The sequence below is a fragment of the Canis aureus genome, chromosome 16 (assembly GCF_053574225.1).
Source record: "Canis aureus isolate CA01 chromosome 16, VMU_Caureus_v.1.0, whole genome shotgun sequence".
In the NCBI taxonomy this organism is placed as follows: domain Eukaryota; kingdom Metazoa; phylum Chordata; class Mammalia; order Carnivora; family Canidae; genus Canis; species Canis aureus.
In genome coordinates this window covers 6013308-6028575 of record NC_135626.1, presented here as the reverse complement: position 1 = coordinate 6028575, position 15268 = coordinate 6013308, and the positions used below count along the sequence as shown (strand labels likewise).

The window sequence follows — 15268 nt, the reverse complement described above, 5'->3', positions numbered from 1 at the left end:
TCTTCTGGAATCCTTCCTTCAACTTCCAACACTGTGGTCAGAAGAATCTCTCAGTCACTTGGCAGAGCCTGACCTCAGAGGGTCCCTGGCTCACACAGGCAAGCAGCATTTGAGACCATTCCCTCCCCAGGGGTAGGCCTGAGGGCCTAAGGGATTAATTGATTGGCCCTGGGTCATGACACTGAACCCAGTCACTGCAGGGAAGGGTACCCAGGGCCTCTAGGGTCCACTGCTCTTGCCTCTGTCCCAGAATCTCTCTGAAGCAGGAGCTCATTGGCAGCAAGTACCCCGTAAACCTTTGGGGCCAAGCCTTCCTGAGTGTGGCTCACGGCCCTGGGACTGCCATGCCCTGCCCTTCCTTCCCCACCAGTGGGGCCAGCAGGTACCTTGATCTGCATGCATAGGCGACTGTTCTCTGCCTCTTTGCACCGGAGCTGTGCCTGCAAATGCCCACGCATGGACTCCATGGATTTAGAAAGCTCGGATGCTGTCTTCGCTTGAGCCTTTGTGGAGAGATGGAGAAAGTGACAGAGCCAGCATTTGAACCCCTGTTTCCAATTCCAATGTACACTCTATACACTAAGCTCTACTGGCTCATTAGGAAGAGTAACTGTCAGGGATGGTACCTTCTCACATTGTATTTCCTGGAGTAGCTCTTCTACCTCCTTGTCCTTGTCTTGCAGTAGTAACAGCAGGCGCTAGAGAGAACATACACTGTCATGAGCCCCCAGGGAAGGGCAAAGAAGCCAGGCGGGGGGTGGGGGTGGGGGGGTTGGGGTGGGGACAGCAACTCCTATGGTGCCTGGCCACCAGGGCCCAAGGTCCCAAATACACTGGCCCATGCCACAGAGATCCTAGCAGGAAGCACTCAGCATCTGCATTAAAAATTTTTTAAGACTTTATTTATTTATTCATGAGAGACAGACAGAGAGAGAGAGAGGCAGAGACACAGGCAGAGGGAGAAGCAGGATCCATGCAGGGAGCCTGACGTGGGACTCGATCCCAAGTCTCCAGGGTGTGAACTGAAGGCAGTGCTAAATCGCTGAGCCCCCCGGGCTTCCCTGTATTAAATATTTAAGATGACAAGCAGGTATTGATTTTACAATGTATTTTTTTAATTTTTAATTTATTTATGATAGTCACATAGAGAGAGAGACAGAGACACAGGCAGAGGGAGAAGCAGGCTCCATGCACTGGGAGCCCGACGTGGGATTCGATCCCGGGTCTCCAGGATTGCGCCCTGGGCCAAAGGCAGGCGCTAAACTGCTGTGCCACCCAGGGTTCCCTGATTTTGCAATTTAAAATAATGTTAGGGACGCCTGGGTGGCTCAGTCCGTTAAGCGTTCAAGTCTCGATCTCAGCTCAAGTCTTGATCTCAGCGTTGTGAGTTCAAGCCCCATGTTGGGCTCCATGCTGTGGAGCCTACTTAATAAATAATAATAATTTAAAAATAAATAGATAAAGGCGCCCAGGTGGCTCAGGCAGTTAAACATCTGACTCTTGCTTTCAGCTCAGGTCATGATTTCAGGGTCATGAAAAGGAGACTGGAGTCAGGCTCCCCCCTCAGTGGGAAGTCTACTTCAAGATTCGCTCCCTCTGCCCCTCCCCCAACTCATGTGTGCCCCCTTTCCCCGTCATAAATAAATAAATAAATCTCCTCCTCTCTCAAACAAATACATCTTAAAAATAAACAAATAAGTAAAATAATGTTAGCTGTGGAAAACAATGAAAAACAAAAAACATGCTAAAGAATCTCTATAATTAATTCCCCAGCCAAAGACAAATGGCTAATATGCATTAAAAAGTCTTATGCATTTTGTTCCATAACCTTCAATCCCACAACATTTACCATACTGTGCTTAAATCTTCTATATCTTTTGAAAAGGCAGCTTAAAGTTTTAACTTACTGATGTTCATAATTTGATTCCCAGCCTCTCAAACTGAGGAGATAGACTTAGGCATCATCCCCTTCACTGCCAAATCTCCCATCATGATGTTCTGAGAGGCATTAAGGACCAAGGGCCAAACCCTTGGAGACTCACGAGGGCATTCATACCTAAAATGCTCCAAAAGGCTTTGGAGTTAACTCAGTGAACTTTTTGTACAGGTCAGCCAGTCATTTCCCAATTTATCTGGCCTCAGATCACTGCCTACTTTTGTGTCTGGCACCCATTAACATTGTGAGGAACTTAGGGTTCCATGGACCAGACTTTGGAGTATGCCGCCTTGGGAGTGATTTCTAGAAGTGGAACTGTTGAGTCAAAGTCTTTTGAATCCATAATACAAATATGGTTAATTCAAGCAACAGACTCTGATGGTTAGTAAATCCAGCAGCAGCAGTTCTTATGTTGTGTTCAGTGTCGTAGTTCAAGCTAGACAAGCCCAGCGGAGCAGGCAGGATAGGGGACATCAGCCCATTTTACAGATCATGAAACTAAGGCGCAAAGAATTATCAGAGCCAGGCTCCAGCACTACTGCATTGGGCCAGCCCCTCTGCGCACTGTCGCCTATAAGCCACTAGAGCCGGCAGGGGGCGCTGTGTTACCGCTTTCTCTGAGTCCGCCTCCGCCAGCCGTTTTAGTAGAGCTCCTTGTTGCTCCATCAGCCTTTCGGAATCCTTCAAGGGAAGACAGACAGAACCAGGGGTTAAGCAATGAACCCAGATGTCTACATCCTCCGGATTCTCTTTCTTTTCCAAAATTTATATTTCCAATTATAGGAGTCATAAATAAATTGCAATCATTATAAAATATTCAGTGAACCAGTAATGCTAAAGTTCCCTCATCCACCTCCAAACCCCACTTTACTGTTATTAGTTTGATTAGGGTCCTGCCCATCCTCTCTCTATGCATTTATATATAGATACACCTAGAGAAATAGCACCTTTTACAGGTCGGGGAGCGGGGAGGAGAAGGATCTATGGGTGATCTTACCAAAATGATAACATATTGTATTTCTGTGCTACTACTTGAATTTTTTAGAAACAGCTCTATTGAGGGGCACCTGGCTGGCTCAGTGTGGGTGGAATGAGTGACTCTTGATCTTGGGGTTGTGAGTTTGAGCCCCACGTTGGGTGTAGATATGACTTAAAAATTTTTTTTTAATCTTAAAAACAAACAAATAAACAGGCATGCCTGGGTGGCTCAGTCAGTTAAGCGTCTGCATTCAGCTCAGGTCATGATCTCAGGGTCCTGGGATGGAGACCCAAGGCAGGCTTCCTGCTCAGCGGGGAGTCTGCTTCTCCCTCTCCTTCTGCCTCTCCCCCCTGCTTATGTTCTCTCTCAAATAAATAAAATCTAAAAAACAAACAAATAAATAAACAAACAAACAAACAAGGGCCCCAGGTGGCTCAGTCGGTTAGGTGTCTGCCTTTGGTTCAGGTCATGATCTCTGGGTTCTGAGATAGAGCCCCACATAGGGCTCCCTTCTCAGTGGGAAATCTGTTTCTTCCTCTCCCTCATGTTCTATCTCTCTCCCAAATAAATAAATAAGAATCTTTATTTTTATTTTTTTTAAAGATTTTATTTTATTTATTCATAGAGACAGAGAGAGAGAGAGAGGCAGAGACACAGGCAGAGGGAGAAAGCAGGCACCACACAGAGAGCCTGACGTGGGACTCGATCCCGGGTCTCCAGGATCATGCCCTGGGCCGCAGGCGGCGCTAAACCGCTGCGCCACCGGGGCTGCCCTAAATAAGAATCTTTAAAAAACAAACAGCTTTATTGAGATAAAAATTCGGATACTATGCACAACTCAATGGTTTTTGGCATATTACATTATTAATGTTTTAAATTGTGGTAAAACATTCATAACATAAACCTTGCCAGGGGTACCTGGAAGGCTGAGTCAGTTAAGTATCTGCCTTTGGCCCAGGTCATGATCCCAGGATCCTGGTATGGGGCTCCCTGCTTACCTGAGTCTGCCTCTCCCTCTGTCCTCCTCGCTGCCCCTCTGTGCTTGCATGTTTTCTTTCTTTCTCTCTCTCTCTCTCTCTTTCTCTCTCTCTCTTTTTCTCAAATAAATAAATAAAATCATTAAAAAAAAAAAAAAAGCAGAACATAAATCTTGCCATTTGAACCATTTTTAAGTGTAAATCTCAGTGGCATATAGTACATTCACAATATTGTGCAACCATCACTACTTGCTCGTTCCAGAACATTTTCAACATCCCAAAGGAAAGCCTGTAACTGTTAAAGCAATCTCCATGTCCCCCTCCTCCAGCCACCAGTAATCCCTAAATGCCTTCTCTCTAACATGCCATTGCATTTTTAACCTCTCCCTATGCATAACCTCCGGGTGATGAGGCTGCTCCCAGGTTGCACAACTGCAAACACTGTAGCAATGGACAGGCATGTACAGTGTCTCTTTAGGGTTGATACCAAGAGGAGGAATGCCTGGGCCAGGTTTGTGAGCTGAAATGACCTACAAAGTGCCTGCACAGATTTGCATTGCCACAGGCAGGACAGGAGGGCCCTGGGCAGCAGGCTAGTCTTTGCCAGCAGGACTCCTGCTGTTTTAGCTTGCATTTTTCTAATTATTCATATGTTTATCAGTCACTGACTTCCCTCTTCCCCCAAATGTCTACTCATACCCGTCTTCCCAGTAGACCGTGTCTGTGAACCTTCTCTAGTCTTCTCTAGAGGGGGGCTTGCCCTCCCTTTTCTTCCCAGGCTCACAGGTTCCCTTCACAAGCCAGGACAGGACTGGGAGAGGAGACAAGCCAGCATCGTGGTTTCTCCAACAACAGGAAGAGGCACAGAACACAGGATGAAAGCTTAGGACTGATGCTGCTCTCACTACCCTTTATGCCATGTCTTCTGAACTTCCAGGGGGACACCACACAAACAGTCTCACCAAATCCCCCATTTTAAGGAGCCATGCACCACACCCATTCTACAGAAGAGATGGAGGCTGGGAGAAGTGAGGTGAGCTGTGTGAGATCACCAACTGGAAATGGCAGAGGTGGGCCCTAAGCCAACTGACTCCACAGCCAGGGCAAACTCCCATCCACTGAGCCTCCCTAGCAAGCACTGAGATTGAGGCGAGGGGGCTCCCCTCCCAAGTGGACATGGGCAGGAAGAGACGAGAGTCTGGACTGAACAGGGAGCATCTGCTGTGGGTGGGAAGTCCTCCCTGCTGGCTGACCCTTCATCTCCAATGAGAGATTCTGGGATCCGAGGACAGTAGATGCTAAGAAGTCTGGGACTGGGACCCCCCAGGAAACCTTTTTCTACCCTGTTTTTTCCTTGGTTTTGGCTCAGGTCATGATCTCAGGGTCAAGAGATCGAGCCCAGTGTCGGGCTCCACACTCAGTGTGGAGTCCACTTGAGATTTTCACTCTCTCCCTCTCCTTCTGCCCCTCCCCTGCTCCCTCTCTCAAATAAATAAATAAATAGATCTTTTAAAAAAATATTGAGGGCAAAAAGAAAACTCTGAAGAATACATGTGGAACAAAATTATTTATGTAAGATTTGGAAGCAGGCTAAATAATACTATCTGTTACTCAAGGATGTATATGTAAATAATAAAAATGATAAGATTGGAGATAAAGGATCCCTCTGATAAGCTTATCACCAAAGGAGACAACACAAGGAGGATTTAACTACATGGATAAGATTTTGTTAAGAAAGCCAGCCAGTGACCACACCACTTTATATTACTCTTATTTTTAAAATATTTTTTTGTTCACTTGAGAGAGAGCAAGAGCACAAGCAGTGGGGGAAGGTCAGAGGGACAGGGAGAAGCAGACTCCCTGCTGAGTAGGGAGCCTGACACAGGGCTCAACCCCAGGGTCCTGAGACCATGACCTAAGCCGAAGGCAGACATTTAACCAAGTGGGGCACCCAGGTGCCCCACATCTTACTTATTTTAAATACTAATTTCTGGGGGGTCCGTGGGTGGCTCAGTCAGTGGAACATGCGACTTAATCTCAGAGTTGTGAGTTCAAGCCCCAAACTGGGTATAGAGCCCACTTCAAAATTAATTAATTAATTATTAATAATTAAACTGATAAGAACAGATACTACACTTGAGCTTAGGCAAAAGGCCAAGAAACAATTAAAATATTAAATAATTTTTAAAAATCCAAACCAGAAGCTGATAATACTAAAAAAGTAAAATAAACTGGGGCACCTGGGTGGCTCAGTTGGTGAAGCCTCTGCCTTCAGCTTGGGTCATGATCCTGGGATCAAGCCCTGTATCAGGCTCCCTGGTCAGTGGGGAGTCTGTTTTTCTCTCTCCTTCTGCCCTGCACAATCTCTCTCTCAGTGTCAATCTCTCTAATAAATAAATAAAATCTTAAAACAAAAACAAAACCGGGATGCCTGGGTGGCTCAGCTATTGAGCATCTGCCTTTGGCTCACAGTGTGATCCGGGAGTCATGGGATCGAGTTCCATATGGGGCTACCTGCATGGAGCCTGCTTCTCCCTCTGCCTATGTGTCTGCCTCTCTTTCTGTGTCTCTCATGAATAAACAAATAAAATATTTTTTAAAAATGGGGGATCCCTGGGTGACTCAGCGGTTTAGCGCCTGTCTTTGACCCAAGGCGCGATCCTGGAGTCCCGGGATAGAGTCCTGCGTCGGGCTCCCGTCATGGAGCCTGCTTCTCCCTCTGCTTGTGTCTCTGCCCCTCTCTCTCTCTCTCTCTCTCTCTCTCTCTATATATATATATATATATCATGAATAAATAAATAAAATCTTTAAAAAATAATAAAAAACAAAAATAAAAACAAAAAACAACCAAACCATACTACAGTTCCTCTTTTGTTTGAACCCAACAGGGAGACAGCTGTTGATACCCAACAGTTTTTCCAGAATCATTTCCTAATATGGAATATTGTTAGGAACCATCTTTAAAGAACACCAAGTGCAACCCTACAGCTGGTGTCCCCTAGCCCTGAACCAAGGGCCCGGCGCCTCCCTGACACCTCAGCAACTCCTGATGCCATCAGCTCCAGCTTCAATGACCACAGCAGCACCCATGTGCCGGGTGTCCAGCACTTCCCGGGAAGACTGTGGCACATATTCCCATGGCCCTCGCAATGTAGGTGCGGAGCGCACTTTCTTATCACAGATGAAGTCCCGAGGTTCCAAGTGGACGGGCCTGTGGTGCTGCAGGGGTTCAGAGGGAGGGAGGGAGGGCAGGCAGCTGTGGCCAGGAGCTAGGAGCTCACTCACCTCTTTGCAGTGCTGTTCCCGCAGCAGGTCTCGGAGGGTGCGGTTGGTCTCTTCAAATGTGCTCAGCTTCTGCAGGAGAAGTTCCTTCTGCCTCGTCAAGGTGTTGATGTCCGTGCAGGTCATTTGTTTCTCCTGGAAGACAGCAAACAGTCTTACAGGATATAGGGGGAGAAGGGGAGAGACGGTGGGGTGGGGGAAGGGGGAGAAAGGAGGAGGCAGTGGAGGGAGGCCCCTCTTAAGAGGCACGGGTGCCAGGAAGCCAGGGTAAGAAACCCTGGGCCGTGTTAACAGGGCCAGAGCAGTCGAGGGCAGGCTTCCTGGAGGAGGTAGGACCTGGAAGGATGGGGGCAGGAGCTGGGTGGGCTGAGAGCAGCAAGTGGGGGAAGGGCTGGGGAGCTCTGTGTGGGCAAGTACAGTGAGGCAGGCTTCCTGGAGGAAGTGGAGGAGGACAACACCTGGTGGCCAATACTTGCAGGAATCAAACTGTGCCTGACACTTGCAGGAATCAAGACTTAAGCCTTGACTCACTATGATCCCAGGAGACCCATGATGAGGTCTCCTCAGAGACCCTGGCCACTAGGGGTCATCCTCGAGGATCAGGCCCCAGAAGTGAGAGTGGGGGTGGGGGGCTGAGGAGTTCAGTGTGCCCTCCCCTGGCCCAGAGATGTCATAAAGTCAGCCTGATGACTGCGTAAAGACCCCTCCCCAGCTTGCAATTTGCCCACCCCCGGGCCCAGTCCCAGGCTGGGTGGTTCTGCCCACCACCTACCGTCTTCAGCTTCCCGATAGTATCCTTCAAAGCCATGACTTGCTTGGCAGCAGCAGCTCCATCCATTTCAGCCTCTACCAGCTTGGACATGAGGCACTCCTTCTCCTGCTGGAGGTGTTTCTTCTGAAGCCTGGGGCCAGAGAGAATAGTGCTCTGTGAGCTCTCCCAGGCCCCGGGCCCACCCAGAGCTCTGAAGCTCGCCTCACAATGCCCTGCGAGGCTCATCTCCTGGTCAGGGAACAGTGGGGGAGGGGGAGGGATGGCTCCTAGAGGGCTACCTGGGCACCAGAGCAGGGCCTTCACCTCGGGTAACGTTATGCCATCCGTGGCCTTGCTGGCCTCTCGGCCACTAGCATTACCCCTGTCCCTTGCCATCGCCCCAGCCTCGTACCCATCACCTTCAGATCTGCTTTTGATCCATCTCATCTGCTCTTCACACTGGAGCCCAATCTGGCCCCACCACTCTTGGCTTTGAAAACCCTTCCCCGGCTGCTCAATGCAAACTTCACAAAGCGACCTCTGAGAGTGGCCCTTGCCAGCCTCCACGGCCCCCCTGCCCTCTGCCCACCCCTCTCCTGGCACTGGCCTGCTTTCCATCCTTCAGTCGCAAACTGCTTCCCTGGGACCTTCACGGGAGATCCCTGAATGCCTCCTTCCCTGGGACTCCCAGCTATCTCCTGACCATCCTGCAGGGCTTTCCTTAAATGTCGTTTTTTCAAGAAAGGCTTCCCCACCCCCACTGTACCCTGTGGGGTCCTTGTCCCCTCCCCCGCAACACCCAGCGTAAATCACGAGCGCCAACAAGTAACTAGCTTGCGACGTTGAACGGCTGCAAGTCTGGGCCATGCTGTGACTGGGGGACAGCGCCTGGGCCTGCCTCCATTTCCAGAGCCTGGGACAGGGGCAGGCCAGTGGGAACATCCTCCGGGGCAGGGCCACCTTACATGGTGAAGTCCTTCTCCTCCTTGATGCGCTCGATGTTGTGCCTTAGCACTGTGTTCTCATGCTCAGTCTCGGCCAGCTCGTGGGCCACCTCCTCCAGCTCTTCCTTTCGCTCCTCCAGGAATCTTTTGGCCATCTGGCGCTCACCCTTCTGCATCTTGACCTGTGCAGGAGCACGCAGGCAGGGGCCACTGAGGGGAGGCTCCTCCTCTGCCGCATTGCTAGGTGCATTGCTTTGGACCAGATAAGGGCACCTCTGATTGACCAGATACATAGGTATTTAGGTCCTGTTGGGCACAATCGGAGTTAATCATCACAGAGATGAGGGGCAGACACCATTCATCTCATTTCCTTGTTACTGAGAAAACCGAGTACTGAGAGCCTAAGTGACTTGGGGCCAGAGCCAGGATACAAACCATGTTTCGGCTGGCACACCACAGGAGAGGGGTCACAAAAAGGCCTGCGTTCTGCGGGCTTTGGAGAAAAGTGCTGTGGCCAGGCAGCCAGCCCTAGGTTCTCCAGGTGGGCCTGGTAGCCCCAAATGCAGGGTGAGGAATTAAAGAAACAGGCCACATTAGCAGTCAAGACCTGGATTTCAAGCCAGCTCTGCCACACTCCCGGCTGGGGGCCATGGACTTCCAGGTTGTTTCTAATACCATTGTTAGATCCTGTCCAAAGACACAGCCCGCTAACTGAGGACAAACTTTCTCCACCTCTTTAGGACTTTGTTCTCCTTCTAAACTATTATGTCAAATGGGAAACAGAGGTCCCAGTGTCCCAGCCACTTCATCTCCAAAATGGGGACAATACCACCACCAGTTTCATTTATTGTTGTGACATGTCAGACCAGGGCATCCATACAGAGCACCAGGAGGGGTCAGGCCAGGTCCGGGCTAGGTGCTCCCTGTAGAGGGAGCCCGGGTTGCCCAGGGTACCTCCTCAGAGGCATCTAAAGCCCCAGGAGGCTGCTGAGAAGGATGGGAGGACCCACAGGCGGCAGCCTGAAGGAAGCACTCCACCAGGAACCGAGCTGGGTGGTCCATCACATCCTCAGGGCACTAGCTATTCCAGCCCCCCACCTCCCTCACCTCAGACTTGAGACAACCAACCGCATTCATTAGACTGTCAATCTTCTTATCATAACGGTTCATTTTACAGTGACCCGAGTCGTCATCTTCTGTGGAGAGGTCACTTAACCGCATCACCGAGACCAGCTTTTCTGAAGATGGTGGCGTGATCTCCAGACAATGAGGTGGATTCTGATGCAGAGGAGGGAGAGACATGTGAATTCATGAGGCAAGGCCACAAGCTTTGGTTCCAGCATACCTGCTTGTCCGCTGGAGACAGGAAGAACTAAACCGCTGAGGGCCAACCACAGGGACCCAGGACGGACAGCACATCGGGCCCTCTTGATGAAATATTACCTTCCCCATCTCAAGATTCTCTACCAAGAAATAAGCTTGTATTTCAGTGTCAATTTTAAAATAAAGGATAGAACAGACGGGCAAAAGTAGTAATAATACCCCAAGTTGGCAAAGGTTTGGGCAATAGATATTTTCCTATACCAAGGGTAGAAGGGAAATGTGTCAAAAGTCTTTGAAATGAATATGAATGCATGACAGTGGATAGTTGAAAGTAACACAAATCTGCTATAAAAGGTATTTTAGGGACAAGTGGGTAAATTTGAACATGGAGCAGATATATAATAATAAAGTTTTTAGGACTAATCACTGTTATTTTGGTCATATAGAAAAATATTAGAAATGGGACGCCTGGGTGGCTCAGCAGTTGAGTGGTTGCCTTTGGCTCAGGGCATGATCCTGGGGTCCCAGGACTGAGTCCTGCATTGGACTCCCTGCGTGGAGCCTGCTTCTCCCTCTGCCTGTGTCTCTGCCTCTCTGTGTGTGTCTCTCATGAATAAATAAATAAATAATCTTAGGGGATCCCTGGGTGGCTCAGCGGTTTAGCGTCTGCCTTTGGCCCAGGGCGCGATCCTGGAGTCCCAGGATCGAGTCCCACGTCAGGCTCCCGGCATGAGCCTGCTTCTCCCTCCTCCTGTGTCTCTGCCTCTCTCTCTATGTCTATCATAAATAAATAAATATTTTTTTTTTAAATCTTAAAAAAGGGATCCCTGGGTGGCGCAGCGGTTTGGCGCCTGCCTTTGGCCCAGGGCGTGATCCTGGAGACCCGGGATCGAGTCCCACGTCGGGCTCCCGGTGCATGGAGCCTGCTTCTCCCTCTGCCTGTGTCTCTGCCTCTCTCTCTGTGTGTGACTATCATTAATAAAATAAATAAAAATTAGATCATCTTTAAAAAAAAAATAAAATAAAATAAAATAAAATAAAATAAAATAAAATCTTAAAAAAATAGAAAAATATTAGAAATGCATCCTGAACAATTTAGGGATCAAAGGGTATGAGGTCTGGAATATATTTAAATATATCAACATAAAAATACATTTTTTAAATAAAATGCATGTGCTCCAATGAAAAGTTTATGGAAAGCTGTATAACACTTTGCTTGTAAGATTCCAGATAGAAAGTTAACACAGCCTGGGAGCCAGGGTTTCCATGGGTTTTTGATATGTTGAACATGACTCAGTCTATTCTGTTGCATTAAGTAATTGCTATTTCTCACTTTCCGTACAGTTCTGTGCTCCTTTTAAGCTTAAAAAACCTTCCAGTTTCCAGGGGAAGAAGAATAAAAGAAGTATTCAGTAAAAGAGTAACTCTCATGCCAAACAAGTAGGACATACAGGGTACGATTTTAAAACTGCATGTGCCCTTCGTCCTGGCAATTCTATTTCTACAGACTTATCAAGAATACCTACGAATATGAATGAATATTTAAAACCAAGGCAAGGATAGATACAGATGACAAGATAGTATTAGTTAAATACATCATAGTACAGGGTCATCTGGGTAGCTGTCAGTTAAGTGTCTACCTGGGCTCAGGTCATGATCCCAGGGTCCTGGGATCAAGTCCCACATTGGACACCCTGCTCAGTGGGGAGTTTGCTTCTCCCTTTTCCTCTGCCTCTCTCCCCTGCTCATGCTTGCTCTCTCTCAAATAAATAAAATCTTAAAAATAAATAAATACATCACAGTACAAATACACAATGGAATACTGCCTTAAAAAAATAACATGCAGTATAAATATAGCCAAATATATTTTAAAAGAATATGATGAAAAATAAATAAATAAAATTTAAAAAGAATACAATAAGTAAAATATGATCTCATTGTTACAAAAATCAAAATAAGGAGTCTCTTCACAAGAAAAGATCAGGTAGGCTTCCACCTAGAAGTTCCAGAGCTCTTCTCAGAGTGATGGGATGACGGGTGTCTTTTACTTTCTTCCTTGTGGTTTGGATTTTCTAATTTTTCAACAGTAACTATACACTACTTTTTTAAGACAAAAAGTTTGCAATATTTAAAAGGATGATAATAGAACAAAATATAGTATGATGACAATATTTGAAAACCCAAAACTATGCATAGGAAAAAGTGTGACACTAAATATACCAAAATATTAGCAGTTTCAGGAGGGTGGTTCCCCTGGGGAGTGGCAATGATAGCCATCAGGGGAGCACTTGGGTAGCTCAGTGGTTGAGCGCCTGCCTCCCCAGAGGGGAGCTTCTGGGGAAGCTGGTGATGATGGGGTTTCTTAAGTGAGGTAGTAGTTACACAGGTGTATTCTGTTTATAAATATTCATCAATCGGGCAGCCCTGGTGGCGCAGCGGTTTAGCACCGCCTGCAGCTCAAGGTGTGATCCTGGAGACCGGGGATCAAGTCCCACATCAGGCTCCTTGCATAGCATGGAGCCTGCTTCTCCCTCTGCCTGTGTCTCTGCATCTCTCTCTCTCTCTGTGTCTCTCATGAATAAATAAAATCTTCTAAACAATAAATAAATAAATAAATAAATATTCATCAATCAAGCAATACACTTTTTATGTGTGTATTTTCCTAGCTTTTCATAAAACGTTTTTGAAACTTAATAGCAGCCACATTAGAGTGGTAAGGTTACAGGTGATGGTCTACTTGTCTGTATTTTCAACATTCCGTAATAAAAATAGATCACTTTTATTTTTTTTTAAAGATTTTTTTATTTATTTATTCATGAGAGACACACACAGAGAGAGAGAGAGAGAGAGGCAGAGACACAGGCAGAGGGAGAAGTAGGCTCCACGCAGGGAGCCTGACACGGGACTCGATCCCAGGTCTCCAGGATGGCTTTGGGCTGAAGGCAGCACTAAACCGCTGAGCCATCTGGGCTGCCCTAGATCACTTTTAATAATAGGGTAGAGAGGGGGATCCCTGGGTGGCTCAGCAGTTCAGTGCCTGCCTTTGGCCCAGGGCATGATCCTGGAGTCCCGGGATCGAGTCCCCGGTCGGGCTCCTAGTATGGAGCCTGCTTCTCCCTCCTCCTGTGTCTCTGCCTCTCTCTATGTATATCATGAATAAATAAATAAAATCTTTTAAAAATATAATAATAATAATAGGGTAGAGAAAAATCCCAGATCTCTTTTCTCCCCACGATGATCAATCTTCTATACCAGAAGGGGTTTTAAAAAATCAAACAAAAGGGATGCCTGAGTGGCTCGGAGGTTGGGCGGCTGCCTTTGGCTCAGGGCATGATCCCGGATTCCCGGGTTCGTGTCCCACATCAGGCTCACTGCATGGAGCCTGCTTCTCCTTCTGCCTGTGTCTCTGCCTCTCTCTTTCTGTGTCTCTCATGAACAAATAAATAAAAATCTTAAAAAAAAAAAATCAGGGATCCCTGGGTGGCGCAGCGGTTTGGCGCCTGCCTTTGGCCCAGGGTGCGATCCTGGAGACCCGGGATCGAATCCCACGTCAGGCTCCCGGTGCATGGAGCCTGCTTCTCCCTCTGCCTGTGTCTCTGCCTCTCTCTCTCTCTCTCTCTCTCTCTGTGTGACTATCATAAATAAATTTAAAAAAATTAAAAAATAAAATAAAAAATAAAAAATAAATCAAACAAGAATCTCCACATGTACATAGCAGCTTCTGGGGTCCATGTCCAGCTCACTCAATATTTCCTCCTTGTAGGGTCTCTCTCCCTTGTCCAAAATGGAAAGGGCCAGCGTAGCCTTTTCCCAGAAACATAAAACACCACTGAGAAGAGGGAAAGGCACTGGCTTAAGAGGGCAGAATGAAATACAGCTGCTATTTGAGAAATAAGTCACTTCTCTGGGCTCCTCCATTTCTAGAATTATGTGGCTCCAGGACTGAAAGTGGACATTGAGCTTTCCAAGGGGTACCACAGCTCCTAGCAACCTAGGTCAACAGGGACATCAATTTCCATAGTGGTATCTTCAATGTATACTTCAAAGCTACTAAGTCTTTTCTGTTTTTTTAAAAAGCATATTTTTAAAGATTTTTTAATGTAATCTCTACCACTAATGTGGAGCGTGAATTTAAGACCCCAAGATCAAGAGTCACACACTCCACCAACTGAGCCAGCCAAGTGCCCCTCAAAAGCATTTTTAATTGTATGCTTGCTTTAATGAAATTCAAGCAGACCATAAAAAAATAAATCATTAAAGCCCCCTACACCCCAGAAGTAATCACTACTTATTACTTCTTGTATATCTTTCCAGAAAGTGTTATGCATAAACAAACACATGTATATACACATAGATACAGATGTCCTTTTTATTTTATTTCTTTTTTCTTTTTTTGAAGTAATTTCTATGCCCAAACTCATAATAACTCCACGATTAAGAGTAGCATGCTCTTCAGACTATGCCAGCCAAATGCCCCACAGATGTTCTTTTTTGCACAAATAGGGCCAAACTCTACATGATGTGTGGCTCCGTGCTTCATTATCATATATAAATATCTACCTTTGGTTGTATAGATGTACATTGTATGGATGTATCATAATTCACCAGTACCCTCCTAATAAACATTTGGGTTTTTCCAGTTTTTCTCTCTTACAAATATCTTTATACATGATCCCTGTACTCTTCTGTGGTTTTTTAAGGATAATTTCCTAAGTATAAAACTACAGAATCAGGGATCCCTGGGCGGCGCAGCAGTTTAGCGCCTGCCTTTGGCTCAGGGTGCGATCCTGGAGACCCGGGATCGAATCCCACGTCGGGCTCCCGGTGCATGGAGCCTGCTTCTCCCTCTGCCTATGTCTCTGCCTCTCTCTCTCTCTCTGTGACTACCATAAATAAATAAAAATTAAAAAAAAAAAAAAAAAAAAAACAAAAAACTACAGAATCAGGGATCCCTGGGTGGCTCAGCAGTTTAGTAGTGTCTGCCTTTGGCCCAGGGCGTGATCCTGGGGTCCTGGGATTGGGTCCCGCATCAAACTCCCTGCATGGAGCCTGCTTCTCCCTCTGCCTGTGTCTCTG

At 47.0% G+C, this 15268-nt stretch overlaps 1 protein-coding gene and 1 pseudogene across 20 annotated transcripts in view; both read right to left on the bottom strand.

Moving 5' to 3' along the window:
• Window positions 1-15268, bottom strand: part of ODF2 (outer dense fiber of sperm tails 2) — a 35530-nt gene that overhangs the window by 13638 nt on the left and 6624 nt on the right. For 19 of the 20 annotated variants that reach the window (XM_077850904.1, XM_077850899.1, XM_077850909.1 and 16 more), the window contains 7 exons: window positions 9977-10147; window positions 8891-9051; window positions 7947-8076; window positions 7178-7309; window positions 2546-2617; window positions 627-698; window positions 387-503 (listed from right to left, as the gene is read on the bottom strand). In XM_077850904.1, the coding sequence (XP_077707030.1) occupies window positions 387-503; window positions 627-698; window positions 2546-2617; window positions 7178-7309; window positions 7947-8076; window positions 8891-9051; window positions 9977-10147 (855 nt within the window). The remainder of the gene's footprint in view (window positions 1-386; window positions 504-626; window positions 699-2545; window positions 2618-7177; window positions 7310-7946; window positions 8077-8890; window positions 9052-9976; window positions 10148-15268) is intronic. The other variant, XM_077850890.1, reaches the window with a different exon arrangement.
• On the bottom strand, window positions 5955-6058 carry LOC144287358 (U2 spliceosomal RNA; annotated as a pseudogene).